At 34.2% G+C, this 23,923-nt stretch overlaps 1 protein-coding gene across 1 annotated transcript in view; it reads left to right on the plus strand.

Moving 5' to 3' along the window:
• Positions 1-23,923, plus strand: part of DNAH7 (dynein axonemal heavy chain 7) — a gene marked incomplete at its 5' end in the record, with an annotated part of 117,347 nt that overhangs the window by 49,284 nt on the left and 44,140 nt on the right. Inside the window, 13 exons of the mRNA XM_082483985.1 lie at positions 65-277; positions 2,236-2,334; positions 5,672-5,920; positions 9,022-9,171; positions 10,195-10,377; positions 11,210-11,386; positions 11,684-11,815; positions 12,465-12,689; positions 13,912-14,109; positions 17,883-18,038; positions 19,481-19,649; positions 22,240-22,366; positions 23,153-23,372. Coding sequence (XP_082340111.1) covers positions 65-277; positions 2,236-2,334; positions 5,672-5,920; positions 9,022-9,171; positions 10,195-10,377; positions 11,210-11,386; positions 11,684-11,815; positions 12,465-12,689; positions 13,912-14,109; positions 17,883-18,038; positions 19,481-19,649; positions 22,240-22,366; positions 23,153-23,372 — 2,298 coding nt within the window. The remainder of the gene's footprint in view (positions 1-64; positions 278-2,235; positions 2,335-5,671; positions 5,921-9,021; positions 9,172-10,194; positions 10,378-11,209; positions 11,387-11,683; positions 11,816-12,464; positions 12,690-13,911; positions 14,110-17,882; positions 18,039-19,480; positions 19,650-22,239; positions 22,367-23,152; positions 23,373-23,923) is intronic.

Below are 23,923 nucleotides of genomic sequence, written 5' to 3' on the forward strand. Positions count from 1 at the left end.
AAAACGTTGTACATAATAATGTGGTATTTTTTCTAATGTGATTTTTCACATATATGTTTAATAGGCTCTCTTTAGAACAGTAGCTATGATGGTTCCTGATTATGCCATGATTGCGGAAATTGTTCTATATTCTTGTGGGTTTGTTACTGCTCGACCACTATCTGTAAAAATTGTAGCTACGTATCGTCTGTGTTCAGAGCAGTTGTCTTCTCAGCACCATTATGATTATGGAATGAGAGCTGTGAAATCAGTACTCACTGCTGCTGGCAACCTGAAGGTAAACAATTTTTTGAATTTTCTTTGTCATCCAATAACTTAGTAATGTGTCTCTTTTGTAACAAAAGGTACACTATCCTATTTCATCCTGTGATACCTATGAAAATGAAAAGGGTATTTATGAGGGCATAAGCTGAGGAAAGTTGAGAAGAGATAAGACTACCTGGCCATTTACCACACCGCTTGTCACTGAATGACATACCTATTAAGACCTGGATGAAGGGATAGAGTGTACCATCAGCAAGTTTGCTGATGACACAAAACTGGGAGGAGTGGCTGACACGCCAGAAGGCTGTGCTGCTTTACAGCGTGACCTGGACAGGCTGGAGAGTTGGGCAGAGAGAAACCTTATGAAATTCAACAAGGGCAAGTTGTAGGGTACTGCACCTGGAGAGGAATAACCCCATGCATCAGTACAGGTTGGGGGCTGACCTCCTGGAGAGCAGCTCTGTAGAAAGGTGACCATGAGGCAGCAATGTGCCCTGGTGGCCAAGAAGGCCAATGGCATCCTGGGGTGCATCAAAAAGAGTGTAGTCAGCAGGTTGAGGGAGGTCATCCTTCCCCTCTACTCTGCCCCAGTGAGGTCGCATCTGGAGTACTGTGTCCAGTTCTGGGCTCCCCAGTTCAAGAAAGACAGGGAACTGCTGGAGACGGTCCAGAAAAAGGCTACAAAGATGATTAGAATGTTAGAACATCCCTCTTACGAGGAAAGACTGAGGGACTTGGGTCTTTTTAGTCGAGAGAAAAGAAGATTGAGGGGGGATCTTATTAATGCTTACAAATACTTAAAGGGAGGGTGCCAGGGGGATGGGAACAGTCTTTTTTCAGTGGTGCCCAGTGATAGGACAAGAGGTAACGGGCACAAACTTGAGCATATGAAGTCCATCTTAACATGAGGAGGAACTTCTTTACTTTGAGGGTGGCAGAGCACTGGAACAGGCTGCCCAGAGAGGTTGTGGAGCCTCCCACTCTGGAGGCATTCAAAACCTGTCTGGAGGCCGTCCTGTGCAACTTGCTGTAGGTGACCCTGCTCTGGCAGGGGGGTTGGACTAGATGAACTCCAGAGGTCCCTTCCAACCCTGACCATTCTGTGATTCTGTGCTGATTATCTTTCAAGAATTCTAGTTAAATGCAAATTTACTGAATTGTTTGGCGTGTTGGCCCCTGCTTTGCTGTGCTTTTCTTATCAGGTTCTGATGTCTTTGCCACAGTATGTGAACATATTCCAGTAACACACTAGCTAATATTTGCCACATGTGACTTTGATCACTCTTTTATCTTCAAGAAAAATGGTGTAGCATGTAGTATTTTGTTTTGGCTTGCATTGTGGATGAATGTATACATTTTACTAGGAAAATAAGCTTTTTTTTTTATTAAACCAGTTGTTATTATTTTGGTAGACTAGTATAATTTATAATTCTCTTCCATTCCAATTTTTGGCAACACTTAATCCTACTATTACACGCACCCCTCCCCCCCCCAAAAAAAAAACCCAAATCAGTAAGTACGCTGTGTATAGGGGCAAAAGAGGCACTTTTAAATTTTTTTTTTTTTATAAGCTGGCAGAGAGATCTATATGCAAGGTTTTAGAATTTCCACTTTGCTGAAGGCAGAAGTTTTACGTCAAAGTAGGGAAAATTATTTTTCTTTGGAAGAAAAGGAATACATCTTTGAAAGCAAAAAATCAATAGTTTAGGAAAAAACATCATGTCAAATTTATAGTAACACCCATCACTGGACATAAACTAAAGTGAAATTGGGCTGACTATAGAAGCCTACTGCAAGCACCTTGATATGAATGTATAAACATACATCCAGAACATATGGTGTTATCAGTGGACCAGAACCTGCCAAAATAGTTGCATAGATGCACGACAGGAAATATTCAGTAAAACAAGTTTAACATCTGTTTTTTTGCAGCTATACAAATTAACTAATGATATTTTTTATATTTTTTAGCTGAAATATCCATTGGAAGATGAAGAAATTTTGCTCCTTAGATCCATTACAGATGTCAACCTGCCTAAATTCTTGTCTCATGATTTACCACTTTTTGAGGTAGAAGACACAGATTTTTAGTAATATAAAGAGCTCACTAAAAATACTTGTTGATAAAAATATTATGTAAGAGGTTTATCAGAGAGTTGGACCACAGATCTTTTTAGTCTAGCCTGTAATTATTTTAAAACTTAGTCTTAATTGTTCCTTCCTAGCAAACATACTGAGCATTTGGATTTTGATAGTTTAGACCAATGAAAGTTTCTGCCAAGTCTACTGCTTGAAATCGTAACAATCAATTTTTATATATTGTGTATCCAACATTTCAGAGTACCTCATGTATTCTTATGAAATAGGTAGGTACTAATAGTCTCCTTTTTATTAGAGAAAATATTGTCATTTAAAACATGCAAAGCAGTAAATAGACTATGTCCCACGTTCATTCTTGTCCTGAGTTGATCTCAGTATGGAACTGTGCTGGAGAAAATGATCTGTAACTTACTCCCCTGATTTACAGGATGCACTAACAAAGTCAGTCTGTGTCCTAATATGCGCCATTTGGATTTGACTTCTAACCTGTTACCGCAGGCTAGGCATGTTTAATATATCTCTGATTGGACCAAGCATGCCCAACACAAATGGTAGCTGTCAACTTCATTTGGAAAAGTCTGCAAGCTTCTTTGGTAGCTGTGAGCTCTCTGTGTCATGTTAGAAAAAGAAGAAGCGATCTGAGCTGGTGTATACAGATGTTTGGAAACTGAAAACATGGTTTTCATGTGTACCTTTTTAAACATTAATGGAAAGATCTTATCTGGAAAAAAAAATGTTTCTTCATGTAGAGGCATGGGAATTTGTGTGCAGTTACACACTCACAACATCAAAAACTCTCATGAGTTGTTTTGGATAGCAAGAAGTATATTTTAGCAGTCATATTAGTTGCAATTATATTTTCAGCACATATTTACTTTTGTGTAATTTTATAATGGAATAAAATGAAGTAATTTCTATAAGAAAACATTCTAAAAGTAATATGGAAGATCTTTCCTTCAGGAATTTTAAGAAAAAGCCTTAGAAATCTGGAGCACAGAAAAGGTAATTGCATTACCCAGAGTTATATGAAAACATAAGGAATTAGAAACATACGTCTCTGGACATTGTTACTCTAATCTAATTAAAATTCATGACCATGAAGGGAGACTTCATATTTTCATAAGTTTTAAAAAAGTGGAGATAAATTTAGAGAAGTTGTCTGGGGAAAATTGAAGCATCTTCAGTAGTTGTTTCTCTAAGTTTCAGTCTTTAAGAATTTACAGAAATTAACTCTATATTTATGAAGTAGTACTATACATTGTTCATTTTCATAGAATAACGAACATATGTTGCTTTAGAGATGAAATAGCCTTGCACATACTAATATTTTGCTTATTGGGGTATCCCCAAAATAGGAAAAATTTTAGAAGCTGAAACTAGGAAGTATCACATTATTGACTTATAAACAGAAGATGTCTAAGGAACATAAGGTTCAAATAGAATTAAAGTAGATGATTATGTCAGAACAGAACAGATGCATGTTACAAGATAAAACACTGACAAATTAACATGCCACAGTGTCACTGTAATTAGTTATTCATTGTAGGACAGATTTAAGAGCCAGCAGTAAGTTAGGTGTAGAGTATGTGGGAATTGTAATAGCCTAATTCTGTTACTTCTGGAATAAAGTAGCTTTGTTTGAAAATTTTATCATATACAGAAAGAATTATGAAAAGATTTAAGTTCAGCAGTAGTAATATAATTTAAAGTTTTAAGTATGATTTTTTAGAATGATTTCCATTTTTATTATGAGGAATATTCATTTCTTCCCTTAATTTATACATCAGAATTGAGAGAAATGGGGAAACACCCGTGTCCTCCATATTCCTTTTCATTTTGCTGGTTTTGCCTTTCTTGTTTAAGTCTCCAGTGTAGTCAGGTACATCTAGCTTGAGATATACAGTAACTCTTCTTTGTTTATGTAGGAATGTGCAAATGATACGTGCTTTCCTGTCTGGTTTTGCTCAAAACTCTGCTTGAATTTATTTTATATTATGTATGGTCCATCCAGATTTTTGAATCTTGACTTTAAACACTTTAAAAAATACATTCCTTTACTATTGGTCCTGTAGTATATTGCATTGGGCCTATCATAAAGTCTTTGGTCCCTATTAATGGGTTTGTTTGTAATATTGATCCTGCTCTGTTGTAGAGAAAACACTTTTGCTCAAAGTACAGCTTCTGCTATGATGGTGAATGGTTTCTTTTAATATGGTATTCCCACATTTCCCCATGTTTATGTCATCCATTTTGTAAGGAGGAAAGGATTAATAGATTATTTTTTTCTTCTCATTATCTAAGTTATTAAATCTAGTAGGCATAGAAAGACCATACTCTAGCAGAAGTGTATAAATCTTTAATTCTTTAACAGAGAGTGTGGAGAAAAATTGCAGGAGAAGAATAACTAATGGAAATTTTACATCAAATGTGTTTCAGACAAGAAAAGCTGCTCACATTGGACATAGCTTGATATTTCTACTTGGGAAATAGGATTATTTTCTTTGGGAAAGCCTTGGTTTTGTCATAGTCAGTTGTAAAACATGCCCCGGTAGCATGGAATGTTAAAAATATATTTTAATACTTAAACACTTAAATAAGAAAACACTTTTTAAAGTCAGGATGTGATATGCTTGTTAACAGTGGAAACTAACAGTGCTAAAAGAAAACCAAGGCACACAGTAGAAGGAAACCAACATACACAGTAACAGGAAAAATGTCAATGTGATTCTAAGTCAACCAATAATTGCTGTCATTGTAATTTCTAAAGAATATGTGTTATTTTGAACGTTTTTTCAGTAATCTTTGCTTTCCAAGTTGATACTGCAGGTCTGTCTAATTGAAATGATAGCCCAGAGATTCTTTTTTTCATTTGTTGTGTCTTCAGTTTATTCTGTATCTTTTTTGTTTTGTTGTAAGCAAAACTGCAGGAGCTTTGCTTTTAAATTTAGATTTCAGATAATTATTTTTCAGTTATTGAGGAAAAAAGGTAAACATTTTCTCCACTGTATAACTGCAATATTTATAAACTAGTTTAATAAAAGCTAATGTTTATCAAGAGAGAATATTCTTGGATAGTGAATCCCTTCTGTTTGTGCCTAGGTAAATATGAAAAACATACATGAAATAAATATCAATAATAAATTAGTCAGAATTTTGGCACAGGCAGGGGTGTTGTGAAATTTATAATTATTTGATTTTAATAAAAATATATATTAGTCTGCCTAGTGTCAACAAAGGGTTGGTTGCATGAGTTTCAAACCAAATTACTGTGAAAATAAGTGTACTTTCCAATTAATTGTTTGGATAGGGTATTACTTCTGATTTGTTTCCTGGTGTGAAGCTACCAAAACCAGACTACAATGACCTATTGGAAGCCATCAAAACAAACTGTGATGCTATGAATTTGCAAATGACTGATGTATTTACTATGAAGATCCTGCAGATATATGAGATGATGATTGTGCGTCATGGCTTTATGATAGTTGGAGAGCCTTTTGGTGGAAAAACATGTGCATATCGAGTTCTGGCAGGAGCATTGGGAGACATGTGTGAGAAGGTATTTAAACATTTTTATAAATATTTCTAGTGAAAACTATTTTCCAGCAAAATTTATAAATGTATTTTAATATTTATGCTGAATACAGAATTTACTTTAAGGACCTTGAAAGTATAAGGAAAAGCTAAAGAATTTGATTGAGATGCTGTACTTCCAAACTTACATATGATAGGATGACTCAGTTTTAAATATACACATTTCATACATTTCATGTGTTTAAGCATACCCATTTCATACCTTTCATGTTCCATCATTTAGAGAACTTACAGCATTTTCTTTAAATTCTTTCATTGGATTGGACAAGGTATGAATTAGCTACTTGAAATTTTATGATAAACTCTTCCTTGTGAAAGCTTTATACCAGATTTCAGCTTATTCCCAAGAGCTATTGAACTCTCTTTTAACAGAGATTATTCAGTTTAGAACTACACCAAACAATGGATATGTTTCATAAACTTACACAAAGTTGTGAAGATTTTCTGATAGGGATATAATAAACCCATGTAAACCCAGCAAGTAAAGCCTCAAATTTTGATTATTTTTGAAACCAGAATATTTAATTTTTTTAGACAAATTTTGGATCTCAAACAAATCCAAGATCTGTTCTTCTAAAGAGCTTCTCATCTGACATAGGAGAAGTGGGTAATATTTGTTATTTGTGGAACATTTAAGTAACCAAATAATAACCAAATAAAGAACTTGTAAGATACCAAATCTCGATCAAATTCAAGCCATCAAAATATTTATATTTCATATGAGATGTCTGGAATCCTGTCACTTGGGCTGTGGAGGCTTTTGCAGAATAATCTAATTATAGTTATTGTCTTCAGTTTTCTGTGTTCTAAGGACGTCTAGATTCAGTCTAATCTGATCTGCTAGGATGGAATGTAAAGCCAGTAGAAGGCACTTTTGTAGCTGTTTCTGAAATAAAGTGTTTAGGATTTGAGACTTGAGAGGTAACTGGCCCGCTCATTGAACTCCAGGCACTTCCAGAGAAAAATAGTAATGACCATGAAGCACAAGTGATCTTCAGGACACTGAATTTCTTTAGGCTGGCAGACTGGAAACATGCAATCAACCACCTTAGCAAAATTGTTTCATTTCCTTAATAGTGATCTTCTGGTAGACACCTTGTATTTTTGTGCAGATATCGACAAGGCTAGACTGGCTAGACTTTCATATTGCTATTGCTATCAAACAACTCTATTCTCATGATACTTTATTAAAAGCTGTTACTTATTTGCTTCCTATATCACAGATCAAATGGTGAAACTTTTGCTTTAGGTATGTAGGAGAAATTCTGTTCCTGCCTGTCACTCCAATAAAACAATATTTAACTTTCTGCTTTTCCTTTTAATTCAGTGAATCGTTGTCCAATACTTCCCATTTTTGTTTGTTAAGGGAAAGAATACGTGGTAGAGTAAGAAATTTTTATCTGGTGATTTTCCTCCTGTTAGCTCAGCTTCTCAATCCCCTCCAATGATTAATTTAATCCCTTCCATTGATTAATTTAATGACCATCACACATATTGGAGTTCCCCCCCCCCCCCCCTCCCCGCCCCCAAGAACTGGTATCGAACTATTCAAGACAATTTCATTTTGATTATGATAACAATTGCTTTTTTGGAGGATTTTTACCATCTTGAAAAAAATCTCATTGATCTGAAATGATTAGGTTTTAGTTCTGGGAACTCTAGAAGCTGTATTGGGACTCTATCTGAATTTTATAATTAGGGAGCATTGTGATGAGTAAGATGAGATTTGTGATGTATGAGGTCAGAAGCTGCTAACAGAAATAATACAAAAGAAAATTGTAATGTACTTGCAAATCTTGGAGATTATAAGTCTAATTTTTTGTCATTACAACAGAGTTTAATTTTTTTTTAATCTGGGCAACCGTGACAAAATTGCTGTACTCAAGTTTTTTTTTAAATTGTATTTTTGTCACGCTGGAGTGTTTGCTGTTCACTTAGCTTATAACTTGCTGGAGTGTTTGCTGTTCACTTAGCTTATAACTCTTTTCAAGATGTTACCCATTTTCCCCTTTCTCTAAATACTACATTTCCCTCTGAATGTTCGCTTTGGTGTGAAAAAAGGTATGTTAGAATGAATTATAATTCAATACAAAATGTCAGAAAAAGAAGTTGTAATCATACTTTTTCATAAACATACTTTTTCTCTCCTTTGAAGTATCATATTAAAATTCCTGCATTTTCTATTTTATGAAGGGAAACAAAGAAAGATTATGTGTATCAGTGGGAGGAAGGCAGTCAGAACAGGCATGAAATGGTGCCGAACTCCTGATTTCTCAGTTCGAGTTCATAACAATAGGGCTGCTTTTGGAAAGAAAGAGGTTTTTTTCTTAAATCAGGGGTACATGTTTCTTATATTTTAAGGCTACAGTAAGTAGGTGTTTAAATCAGTGTTCGCAATTTGTCACTTTTGCTTGTAATTCATTCCTGTAGAACAGTGGTTTCCAGCCACGTGATCTCTGATGTGTGTGGTATTAAATGTCATATTTAGTCACAAGGAGAGAAGAAAAGAATCAAAAAGTAAAATTAGATATCTTTACATGGTTTAAGTTTAAAAAACAACAACAACAAAACCAAAAACCAAACAAAAAAAAAAACCCCAAAACCCAAACCCAAACTAACTTTGTAATGTCATTTTGACATCAATGTCAGAAATTTACCAAGGCGGTCATATTTATTCCTTAAACATGGGGAAAATGGGATAGAGGGACAAAAGGGCTTGGCCTGGTGTAATCCTTGTTAAGTGGAAGACTAGAACTTGGATCTCTTGACTGACTGCCTAATGTCCAGTTCATTAAAAAAAACCCCAAAATTCTGTCTTCATTTGTCAAGCTGCTCTTCAGTATTAAAATTAGACTTCCAACTGCCCATGATGAATTTGGGATAATTGTCTTTAGACACTTGTAAACCATCTTTCAAGTGTAATATTAGTAATGTCTTTCCTGTTGTAACTTGATGAAATCTTTATGAAGATTTAATAATATATAACTGTAAAATTCAAAATAAAACGAATAGCATACTAAATTACATGTTTGGTATTAACAGATTTTATTACTTTTGTGTCTTCAGGGGCTGATGGAAGAAAATAAAGTTCAGATCACTGTTTTAAATCCCAAATCAATAACAATGGGTCAGCTATATGGACAATTTGATCCAGTGTCACATGAGTGGTCAGATGGCATCCTAGCAGTGAGCTTCAGAGCATTTGCTTCTTCTCCAGTAAGTCCTTAAGAGGCTTAGAGCATTTTTGGAAATGGCTTTTCAATTTGTACATTTTAGATTTGAATTCCATGTTTTTTGCACAACCATTGTAGGAATCATATACTTGATTGTAATATGCTCTAAGTAAAGTACTTTTTGGATGCTGATGATTTAAGATTTGTGTTTCAGTCTTCCTTATGTGAAGATAGAAGGGTTTTTTTGTTTGCGTATGTTATAAATAAATTAATATTTAATCTTTCTACCATATTGTCATTCCTTATTTTGTCTGATTACGGCCCATATCTGTGCTGTTTATGTATACGGGTGTTTTGATGTTTATTTTGGAAGAAACTGCTGTCTGAGTGTGGCTTATGGCTGACCTTCCATTAAGGTCCATTGAAATATTTTCACTGAGTATAACAAAAGATGTGCCTACCTGACAGATACCTTACTTTTTGGTAGTGATTGCAGTATCAGACTCTTTGCTCTTATAAACTTAAACTAATGATATATTGAAGCTGATCGCTGCAAAATTCACCATGTCTAATAACATTTGCAGAACTGCACAAGTGCTTTGTATTTTCCTGTAAGAAATATGATTAATACCTCTGACTTTGCTTATAGTGTAAAAACCCAGACATATTACATTTTGATATTACCATATTCCTTAGATTAGTCCTATTGACTTCCATGGTAAGGGTGCATTACTCATGAGGAGTGACTTGTATTAACAGTCTCACCGTGTCATAACTCATGTTGCAGTTTAGCATAAGCAATGTACTGCATTGCAAGTATAACTGAAAGGAACCAGTCAAAGATATTAACTTTCCGTCATTAACTACAGTATATGTTTTAAAGTTGTAAAACTAAATTGTGAATATAGATTGTCATTTCCGGAACTGCTTGTGAATACAACTCTGTACTCCGCGTATTTTCAATTATTTTTGTGGAAAATAACTTTAGATCTAAAATATTTATTATACAGTAAACATGATAAAATAAATTGCAGATATTTGATTAAAAATATTTTCTGCAAACCAGACTCTAGATAGGAAATGGCTGGTTTTTGATGGACCAGTGGATGCAGTATGGATTGAGAATATGAATACGGTGCTTGATGATAATAAAAAGTTGTGCCTTATGAGTGGAGAGATCATCAAAATGTCAGAGCAAATGAGCCTTATTTTTGAACCAATGGATTTAGAAGTCGCTTCTCCTGCTACTGTAAGTACCTGTCTTTGAAAGACTGATTACAAATGTCTTTTATTATTGCGATATATATTCTAATTTTTAAAAAATATACTTAACTGAGAATAGTAATTATCAGTTTGTATTTCTTCGATATATATTTAAAAAACATTGTAGCTTGGTTTTCTTGTTTAAATTTTTCATAATCTTACAATATGATGTGAAAAATTACATATTTACATGTGTAATATAAATTACATATACAGAAGACCTTGTAAGTGTTCAGAATCCAGCCCTTGCAAGTGCCTGACAAGAAAAATAAAATCATTTGTATGCAAATCTTTAATGTCCCAGACAAATTCTGGTAAAACCAACAATCACTGCATTTCTGGCACCTCTCTATATCTATCACACTTATTTTGTCTGATGTCACTTTGTGGAATGCAAAATTTTCTCTTGAATATGAATAGAGGTTCAGATAATAATATAAACAGAATAAAATATCTGCATAGTCATACTGAGAAGGATTTTTTACTTAAAAAATATATAAAACTTAATTAAAAATTGTTAGGGACTCTAGTAGTCAGTTGATCATCTTTTGTGACGTTAATGTTGGGAACTAATTCTATTTAAGAGGAAAATTTGTCTTTGACATTAGGTTTCCTGTTTGCTGAAGAAATAAAGCTAGGTTTGAAACTTGTCTGTCCCAGGGCTCACAGAACCCCACTGGTACACTTTATACCAGCTTCTAATAATCCCAGAAGCTGTATGTTATAACACTGAATGTTATTTTAAGTTTTTGTAGATAGGAAAGAAACTTCGGTGATCGCATAAGATAAAATGCACCTGTTTGTTTCTTTATTTTTAGGTTTCAAGGTGTGGTATGGTCTATATGGAACCCCATATGTTAGGCTGGAGACCATTAATGATGTCTTGGCTAAATGCAATGCATTCGGGAATCAGCTCTGTGCATAAAGAATTTATAATAGGCCTGTTTGACAGAATGATTCCACTCTGTCTTGAGTTTATCAGGAAATACACAAAGGTAGGATAAATAACTAAGATGGTATGAATTATTTTCACTTCCAAGTGCCAAAGGAACAAATTCTTTATGTGAACGATATTAATTTATGTTTATTATATTTTAAAAATAGCTGCCAAGGTGAAGGCTGTGAGCAAGGCTTCTGTATGTATTGTTTAACTTGCTTGTGAATGTATTTTAGACGCACTTATCCTACTATTTTTTATCTTCACAGTGAGGAAAAAATCCTCACCATCTAGCAGTCTCTTTTCAGTGAGTAAAACATGCCTGCAACTGAGACTATTTCTTCTTTCTTTTCAGGAACTGTCTCCTACTTCAGATACAAACCTAGTTCGATCACTAATGAATCTGATGGACTGCATGATGGATGAATTTGCTGATGAAGCCAAAGTTAAAGCTGTGAATGACCATGACATTTTCTCCTGGCTTGAGGTAGGCTGTTTGTTTAACATACAGAATAGGGAATTCCAAACCCAGGCTTTAGTAAAATGGGCTTCACAAGCAATAAAACCTATATTTCATAATTATATTTTTTTATGTCCCTTGAGGAAAATACTATTGCATTCTTTGTAATTGATACATGGTTGATTCTGACATGTTTATTGTCTTTATATAAATTTAATGAATTTTATACAAACCAGCTGAAATTGTATATGGTTCTCTAGTTGCTGGTATCTCAGTTTATTACTAGTTAGATCAATGCTATCTAAGGATTACAATTCAAGTAAAGCTCTGTTAACAGGCATAGCCATCACTGTATGAGATAGGACTTTGAATAATGGAAAGATAATCTAAATTTTTCTAGAAAAAAGCAGTCTATGTTTGAACTTTCTCAAAATAGCAGCTCTGCACTGAGGAGGTCAGGCATTTTGCTGCACAACAAGGTGATCGGATGCTGATAGTTAACATAAATGGTGTTCTATTTTACCAGAAGCATGGTTCCATACTATATACATAAAATCAAGTTGGTCCAGTGTAATTCTACTATGACTTGTGGCGAAGATTTTGTTTGACGTCAATGAATAAGAACTTTGTAATATGCAGATACTGAAATTACATTTTGGTTTTTTTCCAACTCTAGGGTATTTTTTTGTTTTCACTGACATGGTCTGTAGGAGCTACCTGTAAGGAAGATGATCGACTGAAATTTGACAAAGTTGTGCGAGAAATGCTTAATGGACAAATTAGAGAGGAGACAAGAGAACAATACAAATTGTTGAGCAGTATTGATCAACAGCCTTCAAAAGCTTTCACAATCCCATTTCCAACAGAAGGAACAATTTATGATTATCGGTTTATCAAAAAGGTGAGCATTGCAAAGTAAGATGTGGACTTCCGTTTTGAAGTAATCTTTTATGAATACTACAAGGTGTGTATTGTTATTGTGAATTCGTTTCTGCTGCCTGCTTCTTTTGTCACTGAATAGGCCAGGCATCCACCCTTGCAAGCCTAGGGTCAGTGTCCTGGCTGGAACTTGTATTACCAAAGCCTGTCTTTTTGGCTACCCGAATAATTCCCTGTTGTGGCAGAACAAGTTTGCAGAAAATCTCAACCAGTTACTTTTTTCTGTTATTTTTTTTAGTCTTGATTTCTTGAAAGATTATTTTATTTTGGGTTTCAGCACTTTTCTTAGCTTGAAGAAACACTTGATATACTTTCTGCCATAATTCTTTCATTAGTATAGTAGTCTAGATTTCAGCTCATGCACGATTCCTGTGTCTTGCCAAGGAAAGTGGCTGAGATTTCAATCAGCAGTAAAGGCTTTATGTCTTCTGATCATAATCCATAAAAACATGTTCTTTCAGTAAAGGGGTTTTTGTGTTAAGAGGTGGGAATTATGCCCCCTCTAAGAAAGACTTAAGGAGAGAGCAGTCTCTAGGAATTTCATGCGACTTTTATATAAATAGAAATTTTGGGGGATAGGATGGAACACCCAGTTATTTCAGGACTATTTACAATTTTTAAAAATCTCCTTATATTAATTTACTGCTGGACAGTTTTGACATCTTTTAAGACTCCTCTAGTAGGCTGGTCTAAATGATAAAGCTTTGCTGTGGAACTTCAGCACAAAAATTAATCTGCCCTCAAATTCCATAGTTTGGAGGTATTTATTATGAATGAGAGTCTGTAAAAAAGCTGATTATGCTTTCTTAGTTTTAGTGATTAAATTTATACAGTAATTTCCTATTTTATTACATATTTATATATGATATATAATGTATATATAAATATATGCAATTTTCCATTATATTTATATATAGTTTGTGTACAGATATAATAGGTAAGATAAAATCCTTGTCTTTCAGTAGTTGCATGCTTCAGGCAAAGGCATTATGTTTCTTTTTAAAGACTCTTAATTGAAAGCAGTGCATTCTGAAACAAACCTATGACATCATTTTTAATCCGTTTAAAAATTGCTTGATAACCCCATCTGTTAAGTCATAACTTTGATTTTTCTATTTCCATTGGTTCTATGCTGTTTTTTCCTGTTTATTATAAATATATGACTTTCGTATAAACTAAAATAGGGACCAGGAATTTGGGAACCCTGGGTGGAAACACTCAAATCAGCTTGTCCTATACCTCAAGATGTGATGTTTAGTGAAATAATTGTACCAACTCTGGATACTGTTCGATACATGGCATTGATGGAATTGTTGACGGTGCATCAAAAACCTTCTATATTTGTGGGGCCAACAGGAACTGGAAAAAGTACCTATATTACTGTAAGTACTTTTAATACTGACATTAGACTCCTTTTATAAGGGGTAAGATGAAGAATAATTTGATAAAGTTTATTTAAAAAAGGAAAATGAGACATGAATTATTGGATACTGTGAAATGAAATTACGGGCAATTAAAAATGCAGTTGCAGAGCAAGAGGTGGTGGTTTGGGATTTTTGTTTGTTTTTTTTTTTCCTTCTTTGCATTTCCAGACTAAATTCTTAAGAAGCACCCAGATATCCACTGGAATAAGCTGCTAATAGAACCAAACAGGACTATTCACTTTGGTTCCTGTGTTGATTTACTTTGCATTGTTGTTATAGATACAGTTGGAATAGTCCACAGAGATACTGATGCACAAAAGAGTAAACCATTTAATAAGACATCCAGTCAGGATTGCTTAAAACAACCAGAAAAGAAATGCATTCGTCCTAGAGTTAGAAGCAGCAAAAATATGTGCTACTATTATTGTGGAAAAGTTTAATAGATGACATTTTCTAGTCAGATGCTATTATGGCAATTCCATGCACTGGAAAACAGGGAAGAACAAGAATTTTGCCACTGAAAGAAATATGAAGGCAAAAAATTAATAGCAGTATTACCAAAGAATTCTTTATAGAAGACGATATAGTGGGAAGGGAAATTGTCTAGTCAAGATCTTCCCAGGCAATTTTCATCAGATAACCAGTTCGCTATATCTGGTCTTTACAATGAAAAGCAGCTGCCTGTTTCAAGAGAAATAAATTTTAAATCAAAACAATTGTGTGTCCTGTTTTATAGAATGCCAAATGTTCTTTACCCATCTTATCCTTGTCTTTCAGAGAAAATGAAATAGAGATACAAATAATGACAATCTAATTTGACTTTAGCTTTTGGGAGCACACAATTTCTGTTATTTCTGAACAAAATCTTCTTGGCAAAGTACTAACACTTGATCTAGTTTTAGGATTTTTAAGCTTGATATAATCTTCCTCTAAAAAGGAAAAAAAGGATAGGTTTTTTCATTATATAAACAAGTAATTGTTTCAACACGAGTCTTTCATTTTCTAGGAAGTAGCCATGTCAACAGTGGTTTAGTATATAAAGAAATTATGCTATACATTGGTATCTCACAGCATCCATCTTATCTAGATCAATATTATATTGCGTATTTCTATATATGACAGACACAATATGTTAAAAGGACTGTCAAGGTAGTAAAATAGAGAGTTCAGAAACTAATAAACTCTACCTTATACAATAATTTGACATCTCTTGTGTATTCATTATAATAAACTCTTGAATTGCATGATCATACACTTTTTCTCCCCTGCTGTAGGATTCCAGTCTTACCGCTATGAATATTAGTCTATTCACATTTTTTTTAAAAAGAAAAAATACTTTTATGTAGAACACTTGCAGAGCTTCAAAAACTTGCAGTAAATTCAGGAGAACAGCAGCTTTGAAGGATGGATTCTGTGCCTGTCAGTGACAGTAGACCTCTGTAACACTAGACAAGTCACCTAAGTCAAACTTTTCAAGGGCAATTATTGCATTCCTCATTTCCTAGAGGGCTGATTTGAATGCATGGATTCTGATTTGCAGAAGTGCTGTTCTTAAAAAAAAAAAAAATCAAGTTGTTATCTAAGTTAGATATCTAACTGGGTAATATTTTGCACATTGGCTTTCCATATCTTTGTACTGGTGTGTACCATAGAAAACTTCTAAGAAAATTATTAATTTTGTCTTTGAATATTATTTGAATTCTGTTTAATAAGCAAGCTGAGCACTGAACACTGAAGAGAAAACAAATCCTTGACAGCTTTGTTTTTAAGTTACCAATGTGCATTTCTATATTGAAGGAGGCAAGGTATACTTAGTTCTGAGTGTGCCTAATGATAATCAAAACACATGATAGTAAGTATTAAAAACATTTAATGTAAGTAATGACTTAGTACAGCCGAATACAATATATTTCTCAGAGCTTATGAAATTCTAATCAAAGGGAATTAATCTTGTTAAAAGCACTTTAACTTCAGGTATTAGAATAGGAACTCAAGATAAATGTTTTTTTAATGTTTTTCATGTCTACAAATATTATGTTTTCTGTCTAAAGGGTTAAGTCAGAATGTATAATTGAAAGCAGATTTTATTATTTATTTTTGAAATAATTGAGTCGTTATTTTGGGATAGAGTATTTCCTATTTTTCATCTTCAGTCTCCAAGTGATGCTTTGTTCATTTTAATTTTGTCATGTGGTTATTAAAATAACAATATGAGTAATATAGAAAATTATTCTAATGGTCTAGATTAAAAATTTTAGATAAATTTTAATTCTTCAGACAGATCTGACAGATACCATGGGTTAAATTCTGATACCATCAGTCTTTCTGGGAGACTATTAAAGCCTGACAGGCAATGGAACTGTGCCAATAGAATGTTCTTGCTGTTGAGGTTCACTTACAGAAATTTCCAAATTCAGCGTCTTTCACTGGGTTCGATCTAGATCCATGGGAAAGTATACTTTTGAGGGGAAAAAGGGAATGTGTGAGTGGAGATATAGCAAAGCTGTTATTGCATTTTTAGCTAATGAGAATATATAAGTAAATCATAAGAGAGAAGGAAGAAGTTGTTCCTCTGAGCAGCACAAAATTGATTTTGTTTGTTCTTTTTTCCTCCAGTATGTCTTTGTAGAGGATTTGCTTCTGTTGATTGCTCCAGTCCAATCAGCATGAAGCCTGTGTACACTCAATTGTTTTGCAGAGGGAACAAAACTTGAAAGTTATGTAGGCCGAGAAAATAAATTTGGCTTTCATGGTCGTGAATCTGTTATCTTTCCTTCCTTTTGTGTGATTAAAAAATAACTGTGAAGTTGCTGACTAAGAATTAGTTAACTTACTTTTCTGAAATAAGACTGGAAGGAGATCTGTTCCTGAAATATCGATGTGAGAAAAATAATAAAGCAGAAGTAAAACATTTGTTTATAATGAAGAATGTGACTAGTTTCTACTGCCCAGCTCATTTCTGGGCTGATAGTTAAGAATGTGGTATATCTTGGGAGTTTAAAACTGATCAAAAGAATAAAAGAAAATTGTCCATTGAGTCACGTTACTCTATAGTTTCTGTAAGTTGTCATTTTTATATTTTTGTGCAGCAACTCAGATTTTTCCTTCAAGGATAAAGATTAAACATTCCTTCTGCTGAAAAGGCTATATGGTCTGGAAGGTCCCAACAGCTGTTGACAGAGATTAGTCTAGTCATTAGAAACATTGCTTTATATGTAGTAATGCTCTGTAGCAACTGCTGGAAGGATGGAAGGGTATCTTCCCCCTGTGGTTTTACTCGCATGTGGGTAAGAAATGAGTCCCATTCAGTCTTACTTGAAATACTGACTTTGATCCAGATTGCCTCCAGAGGTTAAATTGCAGCTAAAGTAGGTGACTTTGGAACGTAGTTAACATTATAAAATACTACCAATCTTGACGGTAAAGCTTATCTTTAGATATTCTTGCTATATGCCTTTCAAGGAAATATTCCTGGAAACTCTTCAAAATCAGGCATAAATATTTGGAAGTAGAAATTTTTCTCTAATGAATTAAGTTTATTATGTTTTGAATATTCAAGAATATTGATTTGTCTGATGAAATATAAGAGTTCTCTTAGAGATAAATTACTACTTTATCATTTTAAATGAAATAATGGTACAAAAATCTATCTGTTGCTATGTGCTGAAGTGCTATCAAATTTGTTTATCTTTGTATATAGTTTAACTTTCTCCTCTTCACAATCCTTCCAGAATTTTATTTTAAATAATTTGGATAAAGAAGTCTATAAGCCACTACTCATCAACTTTTCAGCACAAACTACGGCAGCTCAGACTCAGAATATTATAATGTCCAAGCTGGATAAAAGGAGAAGGGGAATTTTTGGACCTCCTCTTGGGAAAAGAATGGTTAGTAATGTATTTCTGTATGTAAATGAGTGTTAAAATGCAAACAAATATGTAAATACATTATTTTCTCAGCTGATCACAGGTGATACTAAGAAAGGATGCTCGATTTGAAATAAACTGTCAGAGTTCTACTTCTTCTAATTTAGATCCTCATGTTCCTTTTCTTCTTTCTCCTTTCTCCCAGTAATCTGCATCCTGTTTTAATCAAAAGAAGTAAATGTGATATATGATATGAATAACTATGAACAGTGTTGTCATTGTTCCCCCTCCATATTTTGTGATATTATCCTTGAGATAAGAGTTTTGTATGGGTAAGCTTGTTGCTGGTAGGAAATCAGTGTTGAGAAATCAGCTTGGAGCGTGAGGTTGGACTAGATGAACTCCAAGGTTCCTTCCAACCTGGATAGTTCAATGATTTTGGAAGCGTTAAAGGAGATTTGAATCTTCTATGTTGTTATCACTGATGCGTGCCAAACCCTTCAAGGTCAACAGAACTCTGAGCACGGAGAAGCTTGAGAAGGATATTAGAGCAGACCTGATTTTCTTTTTTTTTCTGCAGTGAGCAAATAATTTTCTCCTCTGTCTAGAAGAGTTGCAATGAGACTGAAAATTGAAATATAAGGAGTTTCCATTATCTCTTTTTTTCAACCCAGATTTAGCAAAAATTTAGCTTTTAAAGAAAATTTTTAAATTATTATGTTTAAAATGGAGTGATAGACGTGTATGATTTAATATTGGTACTTTTAGGATGCCTATGACTTATTGTATTTGCAGCCTTATTTTTTTTTTATTTCCAGTATTTACTAGCTTTTATTTAATAAATGCTTGTTACCAAGAGCAAAATGTGTTAATGTTTTAAGTTCCTTAAGGAAGTACCATTTAAAGTTAAAGTGTGTTAAGGTCTTCCCCTGCTTCCCCCTCCATGCTGTTCTTTTAAGGTGTATTTTAGTCCAATCTTAAAAATGTAAAGAGACTTTGAATGGATAAATTTTGTCTTGATCATTAGTAGTCAAAAAAACTTCAAACCGTAGTCTCACTGAAGCTGAGATTTTGTGGGTCATCTTGACTCCATCTTTTTTTCCAAGAAAAGCCTTGTAAGTAGCACAGTAAGGTTAAATAGCAAGTATTAGTTTACCCTCTTTCATTAAATACACTTGGAAATAAGAAGTGAAGCGCAGTTTTTCTCTCCTCTTATGTTTTGTATTTTTTGTAATGGCTTTAGAGTAGCACAGTTACTTCTTTTAAGTTTGATTTTTATTTAACTCAGCAGCAACTCCATTAAGAGCTTTGGGACACTTTTCAAGAACATGAATTTATGTGTGTTACTCCCATAAATTTTAATGGGAGTGAATTGATGTGCAGTGTTTCCGGAATCAAGCAAAATGGTGCCATATATTCAGTAAAATAAATAAATGCAAAATCCTTTATGTTTTTCTTTTCAGGTTGTATTTGTAGATGATGTTAATATGCCAGCACGAGAGGTCTATGGTGCTCAACCGCCTGTTGAATTATTACGGCAGTGGTTAGATCACTGGAATTGGTATGACCTTAAAGACTGCTCAGTGCTTAAACTTGTAGATGTTCAGATTGTGTGTGCAATGGGACCACCAGGTAAGATGTGTCTTAGATGCTTTTTCCTGTTTCTTTAGTTTCCAAGAAGGAATGCTTATTGATGCATAGTTTTACAATTGGGTCTTTATGTCTAGGGATAGGACTCAAGGAACCCTTTCCTTGCAGTAAATGTGAACGGCAATCATAGTAGGGTAGTTGAAGAACAGCAGAGAGACACACAAACCTGCCAGGAAGAAATAATTGCTTTTCAGGAAGATGGGAATGTGTATTTATGAAATTCCTTTGGTCTAATGAGACCCTCCACTGGCCTTCAGTCAATTTTATTCTTCTTCAGAACTTTTCTAAATAGCACTAAGTGGTGTTCTTAAGCAGATAAACCTTACTTTATTTGGGGGGGAGGGGGAGTAGTAAAGCATATGATGTAGGGAGGTCATTATATTTCTGTTAGCACATATACACATTGACTATATGAGCTATTTAGTTAAAAAATTGAGTCTGCCATATTTTATCAGTTTAAATTAGGAATTAATGTTTCTTTGATGTTGTGTTTGCTTTTAAAAAATCTATACAATCCATTTCCTTCACTAGAACAGGAAACATGTAACAGAATTTCTTTTCACAGAATTGTTCACAGCCCTGTCTCTAACGTACCACCTAAAATGTTTGTCATAGCTGAGCACATTTACAGTGTTTAATCAGGCTACAATTGGTGCTTTCCTCCTCTTTTCTGCTTCAGCCTCCCCAGACTTTCCTCCTGTCTTTTGTAGAGTTGTTTACACACACAAACATACACATGAACATGCCAATAAACCTTCTCCTCTGATAATAATTTTGCGTTTGTGATGGTGGTGCATGCCCATGGGATAGGGGTCTACTGCTGTTTCACCTATCTGGTTTCCCTAAAGAATCAAAATTGCTTCTTTAAATAATTTTAAATTAGAGGCAGTGTTTATCCACAGCTCAAAGCACTTGATCTAAGTGTCAGTCCGTGGAAGATCTAAGCAGAAGGAAACTGTGAAAGAATTTTAAACTTTTACATCTTCATTTTTCCTAAAGCTTAGGTGAAGTCGTGACTGGTACTGTATTCTGGCATAATTTAATTGCACAGGTCTTTTTTTTTGTTTGTTTTTTTTTTTGGTTGGGTGGGATTTTTGGGACCGGTTTGTTTTGTTTTGTTGGTTTTTTTTTAACATCAGAAATAGCTAAATCTTGGAGGTGCTTTTTCTGTAAAGCATTCCTTTATGCTATGTTCCTGTTCCAGGGTGATAGTGTAGAAGTGACTTTCAACCGCTCTGAAATCGGGTCAAATTTTCCTGTCCTGGGAGAAGTTAGTAGCCAATATTGTTCCAGTACTCTTCTGGTTGAATAGTGAAAAATGGATTGATCAGATGTACAACTTACAGTCCTAACTACTTGTGTCAACTACCACAAGTCAGCTTCAGGCTGAAGAATTTATTTTAGTAGCATTGTACAAGGACCTACTTCCAGAACTCACAAAATTATATTCTCCTTTCCAGCCTGTGTTTATTTTTTTTTTCCTAATAAGAAATGAAAATCTGATATCTGTATGTGTATATAGTGCTATTGAAGCAAATAAAAAGCTATTTAAAGAACATTTAAAGCTATTTTGTTAAAGTTAGTTTTAAAATTTATATTAGGAAAGGATTATCTTTTGGTTAAATTTCATATTTGTCTTCCAATAGCTTGTGTAATTTTGCCATCAGTGCACATTGCACAGTGCACTTCAAGAAGCATCTTAAACTGCTGTGTCTGAGAAATTACCTTAGTTGGGGTAGATGGAAGTAGGATGAATAACTGGCCTATTTAGCATAAAATATTGGGATTCCTCAGCAGATACTAGTAATGCATACACAATTAAATAGAGACAAACACTAGTTCTGCTTGCAGTCTCAGGTGACTGAATGTGAGACAGCTCCAGGCCAGACGTCTTAGTTTCATTAGTGCAGGGTCATGCCTGAGCTACAAAGTCAAGTGTTAGAACTTATCATGCTAATTTGATTACACTTAGCTATGCTCCTGATGTTAGGGATGGTAGATTGCCCACTTTTCAGCTACTTTTTTCTGATTTGCTGTTGTAAGAAAGTTGAAGACACGTGCAGCAGCTTAACCCTGAATTCTAAAAAGGAGCAAATACCCAATAATTTTCTGGTTTATGTTCCCTTATTTCCATACACAGCTTCATTGTGCAAATCACCATCTAGTCATAAAAACTGCAAACTCTAGCACTGGGATAAAATTTAAATTTAATAAAGTATACAGCATTACTTGTACAGGATTCTTTCTTTGGGATGCTTTGAAATCAGGAACATGGCTTTGGAGTTTATGATAAAAGTTTTCTTTTATAACAGAAGCATAGTTAAAATAGTGTCAAATCTATCTATCTATAACTTTATTTCAATCTGTATTTTACAGGCTGTTGGTTACAGGAGAACAGATTGACCCTAAACTGCATATGGCTTTCATTAGGTTTATGTCAAGGTGTGGTACTTTTCAATGGGAGCGTGCTGGCTGAATCAAAGATGAATATTAGAAAAAAATTGCTAGGCTTTTACTGCTTTATTTTGATTTTATTCTGTTAGTTATAGTATTAATGTTTTCTAATATTTAGGCGGTGGTCGAAACCCAGTAACACCAAGATTCTTGCGACACTTCAATACAGTTACTATTAATGAGTTTGATGATGAGTCCATGTACACAATTTTTTCTAGAATCTTAGACTGGCATCTAACAGTATGGTAAGTGACCTCTATGTATTGGGAAAAATCAAAGTCAGTGTTTAAATTGCGTTACTAGGAAGTGTCCAAGATATGTTTGTAGGACACTGCTCTTGAAAAGAAATTATGATCTTTTATATCCTGTGCCTTTTGAGTTATTCATTACTCCACAGAAGTAGGGCTCTTCTTAAAATACTCCAATGGTAAAGTTTGTGCTCTGAAGTATTTAACAGAGGTTAGCTGAGGCTAATTCAGTTAGATATTTCTGTAATACAGTTTTCTTTGATGTATAATAAATAAGAATAGAATACGGTTAGTCATTATTCAAAGAATAGAACTGGAAACTTCTTTTAAATTTCCTGTGGTTTGAGAAGGCTTACTCTTTCTTTGGCCTTTCACCACTGCATAATTTTTAATTCCATTATAAGGAATGGACTCAACTTTCATTGTCTATCCGTTCTAACAGCTAAGCCCCCAAAGGTCCCAGAAGACAAGGGCTATTTGAGCTGACTTCCCTGATGCTGCTGTTAAAAATGAGGGGAGGGGAAGGGGTATAATTGGCTGTCTAACCTAGTCAAATTTGTCAGTACGTTCCACAGTTACTAAATTTGATTTGCCGACTTAATGTTAATCCAGTGAGAGAACTAAGATTTGTAAAACTGCCTGTGAGGAAGTATAATAGAACTTAAAAATTGGCATGAACTTACAAGTAAATCAGTGTACATATACAGTATTTATTAATTCACATGCTACTATGATGCAATTATGAGAATCATTCTGTTCTTACCACCTTTTGTAACTTGTCAGTTATAGATTTCCATCACAATATGTAGAACTGACTCCACAAATTATTAATGCAACCATGCATATATATAAAGAAGCTATGAAGAATCTGCTTCCCACCCCAGCCAAATCTCACTATTTGTTCAATCTCCGTGACTTTTCACGTGTTATTCAAGGTGTTTGCCTGTCAAGGCCTGAAACAACAGAATCTGCAGGAATGATAAAACGTCTCTGGGTTCATGAGGTAAATCACCTAATACCAAGAAATCATATTTATTATAAATAAGGAAAACGTGGATTTTTTTATTAATCTTTTTGTAATGCCATCTCCTATTAGCTAATAGCTGTGAATTGGTATCACACTCATGAGAAAGGATTTTGTAAACTGTCTGGGCAGAGGAAATCATACTTTTTCAAAGTATGAATCATATCTTGGTAGACAAGTTGATTGTTGATACCTTCACTTTCATGTGATTATGTAGTCTCTGCTTGCTGTTTTGAATGCCTGCACAATCCTTTCCATTTCTTCTCTCCTTCCTTCAAAAACACCTCAAATCAACAGTGAGAAGAACAGCAAGTAGTCCTGGGTCACTGGAAAATTTGAGTGATTCACAGTTTGGTCCCTACTTTTTTTTTTTTTTTTTTTAACTGCTGGGCTTCCTGTAGAAGAAATTTTTAGTCTGTCACCCTTCCCCAAAGCAGGTTCGCGTAAAGAAAGGAACAACAGTAACTTTTGAAGTGTTTTTTTCTGAAAGTTTCTTACAACACTCTAAGGATGAAGGATGTTCAGACTTC

The sequence above is a fragment of the Vanellus vanellus genome, assembly GCF_965231255.1.
Source record: "Vanellus vanellus genome assembly, chromosome: 5".
In the NCBI taxonomy this organism is placed as follows: Eukaryota; Metazoa; Chordata; class Aves; order Charadriiformes; family Charadriidae; genus Vanellus; species Vanellus vanellus.